At 38.3% G+C, this 21874-nt stretch overlaps 1 protein-coding gene across 2 annotated transcripts in view; it reads right to left on the bottom strand.

Moving 5' to 3' along the window:
* VAV3 (vav guanine nucleotide exchange factor 3) overlaps window positions 1–21874 on the bottom strand; it is a 359756-nt gene that overhangs the window by 183768 nt on the left and 154114 nt on the right. For both annotated transcript variants that reach the window (XM_041747830.1, XM_041747829.1), the window contains exons 3-9: window positions 19285–19343; window positions 16964–17029; window positions 9897–10005; window positions 8067–8159; window positions 5569–5637; window positions 3612–3715; window positions 2212–2311 (exon numbers count right to left, since the gene is read on the bottom strand). In XM_041747830.1, the coding sequence (XP_041603764.1) occupies window positions 2212–2311; window positions 3612–3715; window positions 5569–5637; window positions 8067–8159; window positions 9897–10005; window positions 16964–17029; window positions 19285–19343 (600 nt within the window). The remainder of the gene's footprint in view (window positions 1–2211; window positions 2312–3611; window positions 3716–5568; window positions 5638–8066; window positions 8160–9896; window positions 10006–16963; window positions 17030–19284; window positions 19344–21874) is intronic.

Below are 21874 nucleotides of genomic sequence, written 5' to 3'. Positions count from 1 at the left end.
TAAGCTTCAGATTCTGGATTTCGGCTCAAGTCATGATCTCAGGGTCATGGATCCTGCCTAAGATTCTTTCTCTCTCCCCATTCCCTCTGCTCCTCCTCCCATTCATGCGCACTGTCTCTCAAAAATAAAAAATAAGAAACTGAAGACATGAAGGGGGCAGACACATGGAGAATAGGGCAACTTTCCCTTTATCATGCCAGGAGTTGCAGAGGACAGTCCCAGCAAAGAGTATCTGTTGAGGTGTCACAGTGTCTATCAAATACTTGCAGATCAGGGCCTTGGTCAAGAGTAGTGACTTTTCAGGCCAAAAAGGACAGCCAGCAGCTTCTTGCCCTGAGCCTTTCAAACTCAGCCTCAGGTTCCCTCTTTCCCTCAGATGGATAGTGATCACACGAACTATGTTCCTAGAGTCCCAGAGTATGTCATAGGCAGGCCTTTGACAAGGACTCTGAAGGAAAGGAGAGGAAGGAACACCCAAACAATGCTGAGAATAAGGGAGATTTGGTTGACAACATGCAGACTCCTATCCTGAGCCAGAGTTTCATATCTTTGTTTAAAAATAAAAACAAAAAAGACTGCTCTAATGGTAGCTCTGTTAGGAACTAGTTGTGTAAGTTGTACAGTTTTATCTTACCATCACAATTCAATTTGAGTCAAGGTAGCTTACAGCTTTATACTTCTGAGGCTCTGTTCTCCCAAGAGAAGCAAGAACCCTTTACACTAGCATGGTTTGTGATGTTATTTCGTGGTGACTCAAGTCACCCGCAGACATTAAGTCTGCATCATCAGATCACTGTGAGAAGTAAGGGCGAAGGTCCGTGATAGAGAGCTAGCACAGTCACTCAATAGCCTATTAGATATGGAAACCTCCTAACCAATGGTTCCCTGTTGTGGGAGTTATGAAGTCATACCAAATATGCTAAAAACAATGAAAGAGTTCTAATTTGAAAATCATGTGCCTCTTTTTTCCCCCTTTCATCACCTGATTTCACTGCTAAATTGGACAAAGACAGCAAAGGGGACACTAGAGAGTAAACTAAGCCAAACACAGCCATTTAAGAGTTGACTGTGTATCTCTACCCAATATTTAAGAAAATTCAAACATATGGATAATATATTTGGGATGATAATTCATATAACATAAATAAACTTTTACAAAAGTTCTTTGAAAGTACAAACACTTCTTGTGAAAAAAGAAGGAAAAATGATATACATTTATAAAAAATTACGCAATTTCCAGATTTATTTCCCATTGCTCCCACGTGTTCTGTTTATTCTGGTCTACTCTCATTTCTCAAACTTTGCCAACTCATCTGGTCAGTCATGCTTATCTGGGAGAATGCTCTCCATGGACTCTCCACTGTCAAGACTCACACCATTCTTCCGTAAGCTAATTCAAATACTACCTCTTCAGAGAAACCTCCCGCATTCTACCTGTACTGAAGCGATCAATCTTACTCACGGAGCCTTACTACTGCTGATCACATACGACTTAATCATAGTTGTGCCTGTTTCATCTTCCCTCTTATGGGCAATATCCATCCATGCCCTTTTTATATGCCTGTTCGTAAACATTTAAATCTACATGTACGTTATCTTCCATATATCTTACTTATTATCTTATGCCTCTTTCTACCTAGGTGAACTTGGGCAAATTACTCATAATCTCTCTGAACCTCATCCATAAGGGAAGAAAATTAACTGTGTATCTCTCACAGAGTCATAAGGATCTAACTAGATAATGCATGTAAAACATAGAGCCATAAGTCGTAGATTTTACTGTTATATTATTATCATTTTATTATTTCACAGAGTTAGCTATTAAAATATTTTATAAAGTTGATATGAAATTATATTTAGAATACATAGGGAAATTTATTATTGCACTGATCTTGAATTTTTATTTTTTATTCTTATTCTTTTTTTGGTTGAGTATGTTTCATTAGTTTCAGGTGTACAACTTAGTGATTTGACAAGTTTATACATGATGCTATGTTCACTGCAAGTATAGCTACCATCTGTCTCATTATATCGCTATTACAAAATCACTGACTGCATTCCTTATGCTGTGCTTTTATTTCCATGAATTATTTATTCCATAACTGGAAGCCTGTATCTCCCTCTCCCCTTCACCCATTTTGCCCATCCCCCACCTCTTTCCCCTTGCTTTTAGGTGTATCTTTATTTCATAAACAAAAAATAAACAGGTACCTCTAATTTCAGTTTTACATCTTCTTTTGTCTTAGAAATGTTATCTAAACTAGAGATGGCCGACTCCACTCCACTGCAGTACTGTCCATAAATAACCAACCTGAAAAGGAAAAAGAGAAATTTGTAGGACAAAAAAGCAAGAATAAAGTGGAAGGGGAAGAAGCAGAATTCCCATCTATTTAAAACCACAGTTAGGGGGAATCAGAGCAAATCTCACTTGTCCTGTGTCTCCACCTGCCTATGTGACCCTTGGCAAACGACTTACAATCTCTCCGAGCCTCCGCTTTCTCATTTCTTCTAAACACATACCACATGTACAATCACAGAATAGGGGTCACTCATATTATGCTATTAAAAGGGCTAATTTTTATTTCTAAGTTTTAATGGGATTGATGCCATGTATATTTTTATAGCAGGTAAATTTTACAAACCGGCTTAATGACTTAATGTTGAGTACACATGAATATCACAAAACCAAAATTAAGAGGGTCTGTTTTATGTTCCTATTAGAGATCAACTTTTGACTGTTTATGCACACTCAGGAACAGTTTTACTTTATACTACAATTTTATTTAATCACTACTCATGACTCTACTCATTAACAAACCTCCTACTCTTTCCTGCTTTTTTAATTAAGGAAAACACATTATCTGAAAATTGGGAATGGATGAGAAGCCTGAATTCTGCTGGATGGAAGATAATTCGTACTGCATGGAGTCTGAGGCCACTTCAGGAAGGGTAGCTCTGGAGTGATATAGATATTTTACAAAGAGGTTGGGTAATTTATTGTCTCCTTCAACTCTCCATTGAGGGCAAAAAAACTGCTAATGAGTTCATGTTTATCTAACTTGTTGATGCAAAGCAATTCATTAGCTAGTACTAAGTCAGTACTAGGAACTGCAGTGCTTGATTTAAAAAGAGAGAACGATATTTTAAGGGAAATTCCTCGGTACTTTAACTCACATGAGTTGTTCAGAAGATTTTTTTTTTCAGACTTAGAAAGGGAAACTGCCTCAAAGAGAGAATTATAAAATATGGGAGTGGGAACAAGCACTAGGCACCACCTAATCTACCCCTAACATTTAAAGATGAAGAAAAGGAGGCTGAGAGAATTAAAACGACTTCCTAAAAACTAACTACAGAACTCAGACGTAAAGGGTCTGTAAAAGAACCTGAACCTTCTGACTTGGCCATGCAACTCTGGATCCTTTCTTTTTTCCTCCTTTTTCTTGACACACATACAGAACTCAAACTATTGCCCATAAACAGCCCCATGTTCTAATTACTACTCAGGTGGTATCTTAATGGACAGTAGGAATAGCTGTTTATGAGCAATTTTAATGCTAACCCTCACTATAATCACAAATTGATAGCCACAAAATTTGGAAGTTAGCAGGTACCTTTCCTTGTAGTTAATGAAAACTTGATACAAGTTCTGGTCATTTTTATTTACAATGGAATCATGAATTTCTTGCATTAGGTTCCGATGAACTTTTACAAGTTCCTTAGGAAAGAAAAGAAAACAAAATCAAAGGAAATTAGAAATCAGGATCCTCCTCAGCAAAAAACCAACCACACCCCAAACCTAAAATCCCTATGATTTCCTAAACTTGTCATTCAAGGATATGCTGAATGCCCTCAACACATAAACCTGCTATCACAGATAAGCAGAGGAGGAAACAGAGGAGGGGAAAGGGGGAAGAGGGAGGGGAGAAAAAAGAGAAAGGAGAAAGGAGAGAAGGGGAGGGAATAGTAGAGAGAGACAGGCCAAGTACACAGAAAACAGCAGCTTCAGATTGGACTTGAATCGTCAGTGTCCTGTGGTGGGAGAAATTATCTCACTACTTATTAAAGGGTAATTTATTCCTTGTATAAAAATATGTACAGCTTATTTTCATTATAATCACTTTAATTTTTTAAATAAAACTATCCAAGTGCTTAATGTTTTATTGATGGAATAAAGTAATGATTCATGTCCTTGGGACATAAAAATGTAGATTTGCACTCTGGTCAATTAGTGGCATCCTGGTGCTAAGCTAACAATAATCACACTAAATTACTTGAAACCAGACAACTAATGGCATAAATAAAGTGCAGACAAATTGTACTGGGCAGTTTACTAGAGCAACTCAGAAGTCAGAATTTCACCTTTTTCCTGATAAGCAAGTAATTTTCAGTAAGGCAGTAAATACATGTCAGAGCCAGGAAATGAGGAAATGCTAACTAAGGTGCCAAGGCTCCCATTATCTCTTCCTTGTACCCTGGTACAGATACTGACTTCACAGCATGCCCTTTCCTTAGCAGGGTGGAGAGGAACCAGAATATGTTTACCCTGTCATTTTATTGAGGAGTAGGGAAAAGCTGTAAGATTAAGGACTGTCATATGCGTCCTATGTTACACTGTCCGTCTTATAGTGGTTCAAGATCCTCCTCTTCCAACAGTGTGTGGTTTGCTTCATGCTAAATGTTGATCCCATAGTGTGACTTTTTTTCTTCCTGCTATGCTATGAACCAAAGAGAATATCTTCGTCTGGCCCAAATCAGGGACGAGGATAATAGTCAGCTAACTGACTGATACACATCAACGCTGAACATAACAGAACCAAAATAGTAGGGAACTTTCATGTAAAATGAGCAAGCTTGTGCACAAAAGCTATATATTAAAATCCAAACCAGTTTTAGGGATTTAGGAACTTGCATCTTGCCTAGTATGACCTCACTTGGCACAGCATTTGGTTTGTTTCAATGCTTCTAGGTAACTATCCTTTAAGATTATAAGATAATCCTAAGGGGCTCTGAAATTCAAAATGCGTACATAAATGTGAAAAAAAGCTCCTCACCTCTAACTGCTAAAACGGACTTTCAAATCCTGAGACAGTAGTGTATTTCAGAAATGGGAGTTAAGGTTAGTACAATTGGAAGCAGAAGCAGAAACCACCACAGAACAGAGGCCAGGGAAGTGGAGGAAACTGATGCCCTCAAGACAGTGCCTACAGGACGGGGTTGAAGGGCTGCAGTAGCAATAGATCAGGGAGTGGGGCCTAAGGGGGCTCCCACAAGACAAAGAGAGAGTGGTACCAGGGATTCTTTAACTCAGACTACCTCTTCCTGACAAGCAGTTAAGGATATACATGAATCTTATCCATGTGTGTTGAGCTTGCATTTTGATTGATTTTGGTTGAAGATAGGACATATCCTTTATTTCTAGAAAATAAGGATATAAGAACTCAGGAGGCAAAAAATAGAGTTAAGATTCTTAAAGAATACAGGAAAATGTTAAAATAGAAATCTGGAACCCAATAAGATGGAGATTTTATAGAAGTATACCACAATTTTAGCTAGCATATTTTTACTTACAGGAATGTTGATGAATACTGAATCAAATTCTGCTGCTGTCAGAAATCTTTTCAGTGGTGCCATGAAATACTACAAGGGTAGAACAGACAAGTAATGATTAAGCACAACTTATCCTGATAATAGTTTTTCATCCACAAAGAATATATATTAAAAGTATGTATTAAAAGTCAACTGTTTATCCATATAATGAATACCAAGAAAAAAGCAGAAACTATTTTCTCTATCTTAAAGATTTTATACCTGAATAGAGATGTAAAGACAAAGTTGAAGTATAGAATAAAAGGTTTTGGCAATAAATACTTGTAAAAGTAAGAAAAAAAGAACACTATTGCCTGAACTGGCAAAAAAAAAAAAAAATATATATATATATATATATTAGTATTTTGGAGATACAGGACTAATACTAAATATCCCTCAAATGCCTTATGGAGATTCTAGATCCTGAGATCAATTATCTACTTGTGTAATTTATGATCATCCCCTTCATTCCTTGAGAATTTTAGTTCTTGGCTTGCCATATCTCTTTCCATTAACACTCCAATGTCCATTCCTGGCAATCTCAGTATTTGTGCAGATGATCTTTCCAATAGCCTGGCCTTTCAGTTTCTTGACTTCCAGTAGTCTTGTGTTCCATCCTAGCTCAGCTCCCTATTCTGGTGGTCATAACCCAAGACCTTCTCATTATCAACAACTGAAATCCTCTATAGAATTAATTTCAGCCGGGGATCCCTGGGTAGCTTAGTGGTTTAGTGCCTGCCTTTGGCCCAGGGCATGATCCTGGAGTCCCGGGATCGAGTCCCAGGTTGGGCTCCCAGCATGGAGCCTGCCTCTCCCTCCTCCTGTGTCTCTGCCTCTCTCTCTCTCTATGTCTATCATAAATAAATAAATCTTTAAAAAAAAAAAGAATTAATTTCAGTCAATCAATTCTCTAACCACAACCTCCTACCTTTACAGCTCGTTCCTGCATGGAATTCTTCAACCTCAGTGGATCTGCTAATCCACTGAACATCCCGGGTCTCTCAAGTCCTCACTTCCGTCCCTACTCAGTTTACATTCAGTAAACCAGCATCAGAATCTCTTCCTTGCGTATACCCTTACCCTCTACTCTCCTCTTCCACTCTGCTTTTCTGGAAGAAGAAAAACCCTAGTTAAATCTACAACCCTGGTTGTACCCATACCTAAGAAGTTAAACATGAACTAGATTGATAGTCTAATTTACAATTGAGCCTGTGATACTGCATGATCCTAATACATTTCCCTAGCCAATTTACTCCCACCCCTCTCCCAAACAACTTTTCCACACCTTCAGCTCTTTTCCTAAATAGCCAAAATTTTCTCCTGGTTCTCATTTTCCTGACCCCTAAATATGGAAGTTGCCAGAGGTGGCCTCAAGCCTCTCCTCTATCAGCATTCATTTCCTAGATGAATTCATTCAGTACTACGGCCTTAGATTCCACTGCATAATGATAACAGCCCAATATATTGGTCAGTTCAACTTTTCCCCTTAATGCCAGCCTCATATCTCTAACTCCTTCTTTAACACAGCCCCTTGGAAGCTAAGAGGTATTGCAAACTTAGTACATTACAACAGACTAGTGATTCCCAAAGCTGTCCTCATCTCAGTAATAATCTTCACCACTCATGCAGTTATTCATGCTATAAACCTAGCACTTTTGATTGCTCTCTTTCCCATATATCCTTCACCTAACTCATCTAATCCACTTGGCCCTACTTTCAACATTTATTCAGAATCTGACCGTTTCTTAACAGCTCTACAAATACCACCATGTTCTATCAATCTAATTACTGCAATATCTTTCTAACTTTTCTCCCAAAAAGTCAGAACAAGCTGTGAAAAACTTACATTAGATCATGTCACTTCTTCTACTCACACATGCCAGCTTTGAGCTAGGTGTTCTCCATGCCCCCTACCTGATGTGGTGGCTCATCAGCTCTCTGCTCTCGCTGTTTCTACCACCTGGGCTATTGCTGTTCCTTGAAACACACTGAACACGGTCTCATCCGAAGGCCTTTCTCCCAGAAACTGTCATCTCTGGGATGTTGGCATGACTTGCTCCCTTAATTCCCCCAGCTGCCTGCTTAAGTGTTATCTTATCACAGAGGCTGTCCATTATCACTTTACATAAAATACCAGCCCAGGTCCATCACTCTTTATCCTTTCCTTGATTTTTCTTAAAAAAATTTCTCACCACCTGGCACACTTATTTGCTTAAATTATAAACTGTCCCATGAGAGAAACTATCATGAGAACCAGGGTTTTGTTGTCTTTCTTGCTGTATCCTTAGGGTCTAACACAGTGTTATTTAGATGCTAAGAAACCAGTAGCTAGTTATGGAATGTATCAATCTGCTTTGAGATCTTTAAATCCAAAGTCCTACTGAAACTCAGAAAACACACACACAGTAGACACAGTAAGTTTAATATATTAACTATAAGATGAAGTACTTAGGCATCAAAAATAGTACCTGATAACTTACTTTTTCTATTGACTCCAATGTTTCTGTGTATTTTTCTTCTGTCTGCTTAATTTCTGCTAGGCAGCAACTTCGTATGTCATTTTCTGGACATTTCTGCAATTACAGTTATCAAAAAAATTATTTAAACATATGTATTAATCTCTCTGGGAGTATGTAGAAAGAGCTCAAAATCACTGATCTTAAGCTTTCCATTCTAATAAAATACATAACTAAAAGATATATTTATTGCATTTACAAAATATCTGTTAAGATGTTGAACCATGTAAATGAGAAAGTTTTAAATAATTAAAAATAAACAAGTATAGACATTCTATATTGAAAACATGTCTTTCCTTGTAAATGTCATTGAATCTAGAAACATCACATATGGTGTAATGTAGTTTTCTTAATGTATGGCATACTTTACAAGTGCTATAGAAATACCTGCAAAATAACAAAAGGATATTTGATAAATAGAAGTATTAAGATACTTTTTTTTTTTTTAAAGAATCAACATTTTGGTGTTTGGCTCTCCTACTAAGTGGAGGTAGTAGAGCCTAATTATGAAGATCAAAGGTGTGAGGATACAAAGAACTGGGTTCAAGTACCAGTTTTTCTGTTATTAGCTTGTTATTGTGAACAAGTTACCTATTTTCTCTATGTCTCAGTTTTCTCATCTACAAAAGAGAGAGAATCACAGTTCTAACCCCAAGGAACTGTAAATGAGGTAACCTGGTAAAGCACTTAGCCCCCTGAGGAGCACACAAGAAGGGCCTAGGCATCTAAATTATCATTGCCTAACCATCCCATAGTCACAAGCCAGCACTGTCAGCTGAATGGAGAGCTGCCCCTGGGAGATGCACTCAAGAATTTGCTGGTACCCAAAGCAGATGATAATTATAGGAGAAACAGATGATAATGTCACCTAAAAATACTCAGAATCCTGCCACAGGCAGCCTGTCAGCTCATACAGTGGGTTAGAGCGCATTCATTATGTTTCCCAAACAGACCAGGTAACTTGTTTCCATCCCACAGAAGCTACTGCTCTCTGTCTGGGGCACTGGACAACCCTCTAGCCTTTTATTAAAGGCAACTATAAAGAGAGCTGAGGAAATTCATTAAAGCACAGAAAAACCACCACTGAGCTGATGAAGAAAAAGCTTTTGTATAAAAAAAAAAGACTCTAATTAATAAAAGCCTAAGCAATCAGGATTTTTTTTTTCCAGATTACAGGTGAGAAAACAATTCAAAGTAATTCTTTCTCAATGTTTTAGATATTTTAATGGCAGATAAGACCTTTGTGGGCACATATTGACTATGGACGATATCAGAAACTAAGTCTATAAAACAATAAAAGTTCCAGAAGCCCTTTAGTGAAACAAAAGAAAAAATGCCTCTTCTTACACCCCTAACAAATATGAAGAAACATTCCTTAACATATATCTAATGCTACATCAAGTTTAAAGAAGCCTTAACTGCTTTGTTTAAAAAAGATTTCCTTTCATGATAATAAAATTTCATGATTCCCTGGAATAACGTTCTGTTGCTACTCTGCCACTATTTAGCTGGGTGACATATCATTTCCCTCAGACTTGCATTCCTTACAAGTAAAATGCAAGGACAAGACCAGAGATTCCCTACGGTTGTTTTGAACTGTAAAATGTCATGTTTATGTATTTCCAAATGCAGTAAATCTTAATTATACAGTTGAAAACTAGCAAAAGTAAAAAGAAAAAAAAACTATTGCAGTACAAGTTACATAAATAATCACACGAATCAGTCTTGCAAGGAATCAGTATCCTAATAAAACAACTCAAAGTAACTTAAAACATAAGGCAAGTGAGAGCCTACAGGTTGATGTGCTTCCTCTGCTTTCATTAAGTCCTCGTAGACTTCTCCACCTTCGTCCTCCCCATAAACACAGTCGTAGAGACCTTCTTCATCATCCACATGCGTTTCACTAAAACAAAGGGTATGATACTCTGGTCATTTTCTATTATGCAGTAAATGCAATAGCTACAGCCTAGTAGGAAATCCAGAGAGGAAATAAAACGGGATTCACAGAAAGAGCAAAAGGTTTTACAGTTCTTTCCCTCCTAACCAGAACAATGCCCAAAAACGGAATCCACCAAAGACGGCAGTGACAACATGCCCTGGTATTTCCTATGTACATGCACACAGATGATCACTCTGCACACACGATCTCATGTGGTTGGCTCATGCCCAGTATTCACTGTGTTATCAAGCAGGCATTATTATTTAATCCATTGTAGTGATAAAGTAGTCGAAGAGAACTAAAGGTTATTTATTCGACTTGCCTGTGGAAACACAGCTAGTCCATGACAGACCTGGATTTAAAACTGAGTCTGTCTTATGTTCTAAATGTTTTAATCACTCTATCCTACTGCTCATTTTTCCTATGGTAAGGCCTGGGATTGATCATTTAGATTAATGGGTATAAAGTGGGAAAGACAGGAGAGCTGAGGAGGATCTCAGAGTTTATAAATGGTCTTTTAAAAGCATCAATTTCTGCAGGGTTATTACTGCCAATACCTAACACAGTGGTTTTCCAACCATACTCCTTCCAGCCCACTCAGAGGGTCTCCACAGGTTCCCCTGTTTAGCCAGATTCTACTATTATCTGTTTTGTCTGGATTCTGCTTACAGAAACGATCCCAAGCCCACATGGCATTTTTAAAGACCATTTGTAATCTGCTGGCCTCCTGACAGATGAAAACCATTTCTATTTTTAAAGTTCCCATGAGCACTTACCCAGTAACTGATGGATGTATCTTCCCTAAACCCTTTGTAGGACATCAAAAACCCATTCAGTCAAAATAGAAATAGCTTATTCCACCTATCACATGTTCTGTTACTACTCCTTAAGTTCTTCCTTTTAGTTCAAGATTTCTATAAATAGCCTCTATTACTAATAATCCAAAAGAATCAATATTTAAAAATTTAGACACATTAGAAAGAAGCATTAACATTTTTCAGAAAAGGAATTCAACTCCTTCAGTACTGCCAGCTCTTATCATCTTTTCTGGCACTATGCATATAGAACATTATAAATTGATATGCACAAAACTAGAACACTGTAACTGTAAATGTCACTCTACAACTAGGGTCCTCTGTCTAGGTTTGTCATGAAGGATTATTTGGAAGCATTTGATAGGAATGAACTGTTTCAAAAACCCAGAAGAAAGAAAGGTGCCTTAAGGGAAAGTGACCTGCTGGTAACAAACTCTGCTTTGAGAAAAATTTGTTCTAGAGTTAGCTGTCCATCCACTCACGCAACAGACATTTACCAAGAATCTACTGAAGTCCAGACTCTTTGGTGCTAAGAATGCTTGGATCAAGAAGATCCAAGGACTCTCCCAGTCTAGTGCAGAAAACAGAGCAGATGAATGCAGAATGTACAAGCCAGGGAAAGAGTAACTCTGACTAAGGAAGTCAGGGAAGACTTCACAACAGATATTACATCTGAACTGGATCTTGAATTTATTTATCACCTTATTCAATAGATATTTGCTAAATAAATACCACTATGTTCTAGGAGATATGGTTGCAGACTTGGCAGACAGAGTTGCTGCTGTCAGAGGTGATGTACTCAGTGGAAAAAAGGGGGAAGAACATTCCAAACAAAAGACATCGACACGTGCAAAGGCAGAAGGTGTGAAAAGCCCAGCAATGTCAAGAGTGGTGTCCCATTCAGGCAACTCAGTGTGAGCCCCAGAAGGAAGAGCTAAAAATCAACCTGTGAAAGGCGGTACACCCTGTAAGCTCAACCTCATGTGGGCATGTGGGATGCAAGAGGTTTTTATATAGGGGTAGAGTGGAGGCAACAAGAAGACATAAGTCCAGAAATGAAATCCTGTGGGTAAGAGATACTGACAGCCGTAACTAAAGACAAATGAGGAGAGAAACAAAGAGACTTCAGAGACTGTGTCAGGTGCAGTCAACCAGACTTGGTGACCAATCAGAATTAGAGAGAGAGGGGAAAGGAGTGAAGGAAGCCACTCAGCTTCCTACTTTGTAAAACCAGGCAGAAAAAAAAAAAAATAAATAAAACCAGGCAGATGGCAAGTCATTAGGCAATTCCAGAATTTCCATACTGAGGGGTTTAAGGAGGCAATCCAACCAGAGAACAGGGAGGAGCTGAACCAGTCTGACCACTTTCTAGAACCCATCAAAGGATAGGAAGATTTGATGAGTCCATGAGGGAGCAGAGATAAGAAATTATGCCAGAACAGGCTCTGGAGCAGAGGGGATCCCATTCAGTAAGAAGTTAGGCTGTGAAATCCATTTCTCTGCTACTCCTAATGCCAGCTCCATGGTCTCTGACCACCACCTCCACCTGTGGAAAAACATCTTGCTGAAGTGTTGCTTTTGACTATTTCCCATGAGAGTAGAGGTACATTCTGTATGAATACATACAGATTTTTCTTTTAGCATTGTAGGAGATAGTGCACCTAAAGTACAAGCAACAAGATCAAAAATAAACAAGGTGGACTTCATCAAACTAGAAAGTTCCTGACAGCAAAAGAAACCATCAACAAAGGGAAAAGACAACCTATGTATGGAATGGGAGAAAAAATGTTTACAAACCATCTATTTGATAAGGTGTTAATATCCAAAATATTTGAAGAACTAATACAACTCATACAAAAACAACAAAATAACCCAATTAAAAAATAGGCAAAGAACCTAAATAGACATTTCTCCAAAGAATATATAGAACAGGACAACAGGTATGTGAAAAGATGCTCAACATCACTAATCATTATGAAAACGCAACTTAAAACTCACGAGATATCACCCCATGTCTGTTAGAATGCCCACCATCAAAAGACAAGAGATAAATCTTAGCAAAGATGTGGAGAAAAGGGACCCCTTGTGCATTGTTGGTGGGACTGTATATGGGTGTAGTCACTGTGGAAAACAATATGGAAGTTCCTCAAAAAATTAAAAATAGGAGATCCCTGGGTGGCGCAGCGGTTTGGCACCTGCCTTTGGCCCAGGGCGCGATCCTGGAGACCCGGGATCGAATCCCATGTCGGGCTCCCGGTGCATGGAGCCTGCTTCTCCCTCTGCCTGTGTCTCTACCTCTCTCTCTCTCTGTGACTAACATAAATAAAAATTTAAAAAAAAATTAAAAATAGAAATACCATATGATCCAGGAATTACATTTCTCAGAATATATCCAAAGGAAACAAAAACACTAACTCAAAATGAGATCTGCACCATCATGTTCAGAATAGCATGACCAAGACATGAACACAACCTAAGTGACCACTGACGGATGAATGGATAAAGAAATTGTGATATGTATATACACACAATGGAATATGATTCAGCATTTCTACCATCTGCAATAACATCGATGGACCATGAGGGCATTATGCTGAGTGGAAATAAGACCAAGAAAGACAAACACTGTGTGATCTCACTTACATGTGGAATCTAAAAACAAAAAAATAGGAGCACCTGGGTGGCTCAGGCGGTTAGGCATCTACCTTCAGCTCAGATCATGATCTCCAGGTCCTGGGAGCCCCATGTCAGGCTTCCCCCTCAGTGGGGAGCCTGCTTCTCCTTCTCCCTCTGCCTCTGCTTCTACCTCTGCCCCTCCCCGTTTGTGCTCTCTCGCTCTGCCAAATAAATAAAATCTTACCAAAAAAAGGCAAAGCCCAGAAAACCTCATAGTAAAAGAGATCAGACTTGATATCAGAGATGGGGGGTGGATAAATGGGGGAAGGTCATTAAAAGGTACAAACTTCTAGCAGTCAGGTAGATAAGGACTAGGGATCGAATGTATGACACAATGACTACAGCTAACACTGTGCACGGTATACAGAAAGTTGTTACAACAGTAAATCTTAAGAGTTCTCATTACAAGGAGAATTTCTTAAAATCTTTTCTTCTTTAATTGTATCTAGACAGAAGGAATAGAGGTTAGCTGACCCTACTGTGGTAATCATTTCATAATATATACAAATAATACCATTAGGCTGTATTCCTTAAACTTACTCAAGGATGTATATCAATTATTTCTCAATAAGCTGGAAAAATGTCTTTAAAAAAAGAATTGTAGGAGTGACACACATGCCTGTGTGTACGCACGGATGAACACCCACACCCAAGATTGGGCTAAAATGCTTTGATTTTGTTATTCAATCCCATACAAAGGAAGATTTTCTTGCTAAAAGTCTGATCAAGAATTTTTTTTTTTTAAGATTTCATTTATTTATTTGACAGAGAGAGAGAGAGAGCACAAGCAGGGGGAGTGGCAGAGGGAGAGGGAGAAGTAGGCTCCCTGTTGAGCAGGGAGCCCAATGTGGGGCCTGATCCCAGGACCTGATCATGACCTGAGCTGAAGGCAAACACTTAACCAACTGAGCCACCCAACACCCTACTCAAGAATTCCTGATCCACATAAAATGAAGTGGGGGCGGGGACTGGGGGAAAAGGGAAGGATGACTGATTCTTCACATGGTCAACAAACCAACAATAATCTATATTACTTTTTCTGTGTCCAGCTCATCTATATATGGGCATGACTGCACCCTGATCATAAATGTAGAAAAAGCAGACACTGTGCAGCCTAACCATCTCACATCCTTTGTTGCATCCTGTGTCTGTTTCTCTCCACATGAGAACGGAATGATCCCCTCTGCAGTAGGGAGCAGGCCAGTGTTGGTTCTAGGGGCTTCCTTTGGGATGGTTTCACCCCCAAAAGTCTGAGTTAAGGATATGAGCCCAGAGATCATAACAAAGCTAAGACTGAAAATTAAGGTGTCATAGCAAACTCAGAAGCAAGCACTTGCAGAAATAACACCGCGTTTGGACCTTCCACCACCAGATGGAGACTTGAAACAGGCTGCATCTCCCAGAGCGTGAGCAGGTGTCTCAGAGCAGCTGACTCAGGAGCCCAGATTTCTCCAAATTTAGCAAGGGTTGCATTCTCACAGGATTTATCCTGACATCGACACAACACGATGAGGGCAAGCTATGAAACTTAGTAGGTGTAAACAACAATTGGTGGGGCTTAAAAAAAAGAACGTAATAGCTCTAGAAATAATATATTCTTTTTCTTAAGATTTTATTTTACTTACTTGAGAGAAAGAAAGTGAGTCTGAGTCAGGAGAAGGAACAAAGGGAGAGGGAGAGAGAAAGAATCTCAAACAGACTCTGTGCTGAGCATGGAACCCAATGCAGGGCTTGATCTCACAACCCTGAGATGATAACCTGAGCTGAAATCAAGAGTCAGATGCTTGACCAACTGAACCACTCAGGCACCCCTAGAAATAATATATTCTTCTTAATATTTCAAAGGATTTGGTTATGTTACCAGTAACCTTACAGTCACTTTATGAAGTCTGTAGCCAATTCAGTGAGATGATCAGTATCAATCTTGCTCGAAATCAGGTTTTAAGAACAGCTAAGAAACTGTCCTTCATCAACATTTAAAACATAAGACTTTGAGACCCATCCAAGTGCCACTTATTCTGGGATGGGCTGCTGGCCATCCTGCCAGCATTCTCCTCTGCTCTTCTACTGAAGTTCTTAGAGGGGCAATTTAGCCTGCTTCCAGGGGTCGATACAGTGAGGAAGAGCCTCAGCTCTGGAGTAAGAACTGCATTCAAATCTGTAGACTAAAATTTAACTAGCTATATGACCTACAACAAGTTTCTTAGCTTTCCATGAGTCAGTTTTCTCCTTCATAAATTGGGATGATAGGAACAACCTCATCATGTTGTGATTAAGACACAAGGCAATGTGTTGAACATAGCACACAAACAGGCACTCAGTGAGCTCGTACGAATGATTAGACAGCTCAGGCCTGAAGCGTAAGGCTGGCAAACAGGAGATGCTTAATGCAATTTTGCTTAATCATTCAGAAAACAAATATTTACCGAGGGTCTAGCATACACCAAATGCTATGTAAAGTTCTAGGAACAAGGTGAAGTTCCCTGGCCTCACAAAGCTGACCTTCTAAAGAGGAAATAGGGAATAAAGGAAACAAAGACTGTCTCAGGCAGTAGTGATTGCCATAAAGCCACAGAGCAAGGTAAGGCGCCGGCAGCAATTTCAGATTAGTCAGGAAGGCCCGTCCATGGAGGGACATCGGAGGAAATGTTGGAACAGTGAGTGACCAGCCATAAGGGCAGGAGGAGCAAATGCAAAGGTCCTACAGCAAGAACAAGCTTAGAGTGCTGGTGTATTAGGATGGATGAACAGATGAATTTCCACAGAACCTGAATCTCTTTTGGAGCATGATCTATTTCTTATTATAATTCTTTGCAAACATGCCTGATCTTTTTCATCAGTTCCTTAAGGGGTGGGGATCATTTTTTTATATTTCTTTGTAATCTGCACAAGTCACTCAATCAGCAGAAAATAATCAGGTGCAAGGGCCTTTTGCCTCTCCTGACTCTTAAATAATAAAGCCCAAAAGGATTATCTGTGCAAAACAAATAGCATCTAATGAAACTCCCAGAAGAACTCCAGCCCACACTCATCTCGTCTTTCCTTGAACTTTATAGACCATGCACTGCCCTGCCTTCAACTCCAGTAGCAGCTCTGCTTTCTTTGTCACTGGTTCCTTAACTGTCTAATTCTCATTTCACCCTCCACCTCTAGTATGTCTCTGAGAAACTCCCAATTTTTCCTTCATTGCCGTCTGTTCCCTCACTCGCCACAGGGAGTGGCATGGTGTGGGGCACGCAACAGGAACTAAAGTCAGATGAAGTACATTTTCTTGTGAAGCTTTCCATCACTAGTTTCAGGTGAATTCTTACACGTCTTAATCATTAAGCCACTTTTCTGCTTCAGAAAGCTATTTTAACATCCATGGTTAAAATCCATAAAGGATGCAAACATTGGCAGTGGTTTAATTTTGCTGAAGATGCCCAACGTACTCTATTAAATCAGGAAGGCCTTTGTAGATGTCTTCATCACTAACGCTCTCTTCTGTGGGGAAGGGCCTAGAAGAGAGAAAGGAAAAAAAAAAAGATGAATAAGCAACCATTAGGCTAGGCATTTAGCTGTCACTAAATGCATAAGGTCAGCTGCTGGCACAGTGATTAGAGCAGTCATCATGTTTAACACAACGTCCCGGGCTTCTCCCAAAGTGCCCATCCTGTGGCCGTGCATGGGATCGCCCAGGGACACTGGCACCTGCTACTGCAAATTATGGGTAGCATTACCAGTGGTTGCTGCAGTCGCCAGAGCAGCTGTGGACATGCTAATATGCTCATCTGGCCACACACGGCTCACCTGCAGGCTCACCATGCAGCAGCCACTGTAGCTCCCAGTCCAGGAAACAGGCAGCCGCCCAAGTGTCCCTGCCTTCAGCACTGTCTCTCTCCACTTATGGAATCTGATCTGACAAAGAGTTTGGTAACAATCATCCTTGCATGACTCAGCCCACTAAATATAGATAAAAATTATTTAAAGACCAAAATATCCATGCCCTTTATATACGATTATTGATTCTGGCAGACTTTTCTACTCGGACTTCAAAATATTTAAGGTGTAGTTTTTATTTTCACATATTAGATGAATGAGTGAACCCAGGCCTTAGGGAGGGTAGGATGTTTTCTTTGTTCCCAATTAAAAGAAAAGCACTTTAATTGATCCCCTTTTCCTAGCCTTTGGCTTTTTTGCCTAATGTACTATGCACTCTTTTCATAATCCCAACATAATTCCCTAAATGCATATCTAACACAACCATAATTATACTATTGTGTCAGAAATTTTACTTTCTTTACATGCAGCCAGTGTGTCATGTTTCATAAAAATAAAAAGATCTATCAAAATAATAAATGAGCACTAAGTAATTGCTAAATAATTATATTCAATATATTGAAAAGCAGATTTTCATATTTATGGATTAACTGAATACTTAAGACATTTAAGGAATTTACATTTTTCAAATAAATTAAAATGCATGAGAAATGCTGAAGTTTCAAAGTCTTTTTTTTCTTAAATTCAGGCACATTTGATTATACTCTTATACCAATGCAATCCATTATATAAAAATTTGAAAATACAGATAATAATTATTAAAAAGGAAAACTTTCTAATGTATATCCTTTCAGAATCAAAAATACATAAATACATAAAAATAGAATCCAGCTATTTCAAAATTTGTGGTTTACATGTAATGGCATAAAATATATACTAATATGGAAAGATGAATCATGTAGAGCAAATTACAAGGTGCTGGACACATATCCAGCCTTGAGATTACTTCTGTAGAAAGCTGCCAAATTCATAGCCCATTTCCAAGAACTGATCTGCAGGGTATCCTCCCTGGGGTCACTGTGCTGTATATCCAAGAATGGGCTGCCTGAACACAGCCAATCAGCCCTGTAACATGTGCTTATGTCTTCTCCCTTAAAATCTGAATGTAAGCTGGACACAGAAAAATGGAAGCAACAGAGGGAGAGACATGGCATCACAGAACTCCATAATGGCTGGAGACTGAAGTATGGAGCCCTGAAGAAACCAGACAAACAACAAAATCCATTCAATTTCCAGGCAGCCTAGCTGTATGGCTACTGAAACTGTTGCTCTGTTTTTCTAATGTTACTAAAATACAAACTTCTGAGTATGTAGTATGTTCAAGAGAAAAAGCCCAACAAAACATACGTGTCTACATTTATTTCCGTGCTTACTGACTGCATAATACTCCACAGCATGGAGATGTCATAATTAACTTACTCAATTTACTTCCAAGTTTACTTCCATGTCATAATTACTTACTCAATTTACTTCATTTAGTACTAATCCTTCAACACACAGCCTTGTATACATTTTATACTTGCTTGATTACTTTTTAAACTCCTAAAGTTGTGAGGTATTGTTATGGACTATAGGAAATAAATGTACAACAGCTTTTCAAGTATTTACTTGAGCATCTGTGGTTTTTTGATGAGTCATATGTAATGAAATGAAATGCTGGAGGAAGTTAAGAAAACAAAGTGACTTATTCAGTAAGTCAGTGCTGAACTGAGAATGATGTTTAGCCAATGTATCTTATTCAACTCTACAAATAAGGTTCTTACTTGCTCTATTAATTTCAAATGCGTATTAGGCACTTATACATCAGCCACTGTACATGCATGAATGAGACACGGTCCCTGCACGCAAAGTGTTTTTACTAACAGTAACCATTCAATAAGTAACCACTACATTGAAGGAATGGAACACATGAACCACAGAGAAATGAGCTTACCTGATTCCTGTGGCCAACGCTATCGGTGTGCGAGAAAGTCGTGACAGTGTTTCTATAACCTAAGAAAAAAGAAAAAGTGTTAATTGGACATGTGTTTAAGATAAGAATGTTTTTTGAAAATGGTTTTATAACCTAACAGAAAAATGGCAGCAGAAACCTAAATTTGAGGACACCAACACAAAATACAGAAAAGGAAGAGCTGTTTCTGAGAATTATAACCACCTGGATTATTTATAATCATGTCCCTTCGTTAACTTTGTAACTCCACACAGATTACTAAACATCAGTTTAGTAGCTTATTAATCATCTCAATTATTAAAATTAAAAATATAATACACGTATTTAAGTATTACTTATTTAAATGATAGCTATTCTTGGTTATTGCCAACTTTAAGAAAATTACCTTATTATAATTCTGAGTATTTGCAGAAAAAGAACTTCCTTAACCCTTGCTTACCTGTACATAACTTAAAGATTACTTATGAAGACTTCAGTACCTAAGCCCTGCTATAGTTTTAGCCTTTAAACCTAAGGATTTTACCCTCCTTTACCACTTTTATTTTTATTTATCTTTAAAGATTTTATTTCTTCATTCTTTATTCATGAGAGACACAGATAGAAGCAGAGACAGGCAGAAGGAGAAATAGGCTCCCTGTGGGAAGCCCTATTAGGAACTCGACCCCAGGACCCCGGGATCACGACCCGAGCCAAAGGCAGACACTCAACCACTGAGCTACCCAGGCACCCCGGTTCCTTACCACTTTGGACCTAAGTTCATCTCTCTCAAAGACTCAGTGAGGAACCCTAAGAACTAAAATATACTTTTCTCATGAAGCCTGTTTTTCCGGTAACCGATTTGGTTTGTCCTAACTCTCAAAACTAAACAAAAGTTAAAGAGGTTCTTCTATAAGGCCTATTCAGAACAAGGGGGGGGGGGCGGGATGCAAAAATCTCCCTCTGAGCTGAGATGAACTGAAGAATTCAGTTGAAACACAGAAACATAATAGCGAGGTCTTCAGCACTCCACAGAAGTCTCATACAAGTATTAGCCTCATACTCACCTATCTCTTGCCTACTTCAGGAGATAGTATTATTGCTTAAGTTATAAACATACAGCTCTGGAGCAAGGATATGTGGTTGAGCTTTGGCTCATCAGATTTCAGCTAAGCTCACTTTTACTAGCCTCTATAAAATGTGGATAACAAAAACTAACTACCAGCCTCATGGAGTTACTGAAAAAATTAAATGAGATAATGCTTAACTCAATAAATGTAAACTTTCATTACATAAAATTATCATTATATACAAATAAAATTTAATTGAAAGACTACACAATTTCTTCCTGGTTTAACCTTGTGGAACATTTGAACTGAAAGCAAGATACAACCACCTAGATAAAACTAGATATCAATTAATTCCCCATACTAAAAATAAAAGTATCTTCAGTGAGTCTGTAAATTTAGAAGATCATGAATGAATAAATAAGTTTATCAATATAAATTGATTCAAAATAAAAATAACTATTTACTAAAATTCCAAAATTATGCATTACTGAGAGAAATGTCCAGCTTTGGAAGATTCTGGAATAATCTGTGTAGTACTTAGACTCATGAATTAAAGATACTGTTGTATTTCAGCATTAGCCTTATCCGGATGGGCACTGTGTTAAAGCTGTGGGGGAAAATCTGATTCTATTTTGCCCAATGGTCCCAGCATTGCCGTTACTCAGAAGAAAAACAGCAATAACATTAGTATGATGTAATTTACTACTATGCTGTATTTTACTGCTATTTTATATTTTAACAGAAATATGGTTTATTCTTGGGTATATTATCTATAATAACTAGGATATATATAAAGGTAAGAATGTATTTTGCATTCCTTTTCCCAGCAACAATCAGAACTATTCACTACCCATCCCCATTCAAGACTGCAGTTTGATTTTTTTGGTATAATAAATTATCCACCAGAGGGAGCTAGAAGATAGTATATCACTTTGGTCCTACATTAAATGTGTCTTATGAAGTACAAACATTTCTGAAATTCAACAAGATGAAACCAGTTCCTATTATTTATTTAAAACCATTACTTATTACCATTCAGTAATAGAAAAATAATGAAGGTCAGATTCAGTGGATGAAAAGGATGGAAGAATAATGCGTAGCATGTCTTAAAGTGACTCAGGACAATCTCTCAGTTTTGTGTCTATCCAATTGTACATCCATTAACTCTAAGTTTAGCCAAAGCAAATAAGTCTGTTTAGTCAATGTAGTGTTTTTAGAACAGTGTGTATTCTATAAAGGTGGAGCATATCCGGATTTGGAATAGACAAATACACAAATTAATGCCAGATTCTCCAGACATGAGAGACATGCATTCAAGAATATTTACAAAAGAAAATATCCCCAAGGACAGTAAAAGACTATTTTCCCTGAAATGTATTAATTTCTAAATTGTTACGTCAGCATAATTTGAAATTACAGACATGAACTCTTACAAAGAGGTAACTATTCAGGACATTTGCAAGTTAGCAGGCCAACAACCAACTACTAAATCCATATTACAGATATTTTACCTACATCTACCCCTT

This window comes from Vulpes lagopus, chromosome 3 (genome assembly GCF_018345385.1).
Source record: "Vulpes lagopus strain Blue_001 chromosome 3, ASM1834538v1, whole genome shotgun sequence".
Lineage (NCBI taxonomy): Eukaryota > Metazoa > Chordata > Mammalia > Carnivora > Canidae > Vulpes > Vulpes lagopus.
Note: the sequence above shows the minus strand (reverse complement) of the source record. Positions and strands in the feature narration are given on the sequence as shown.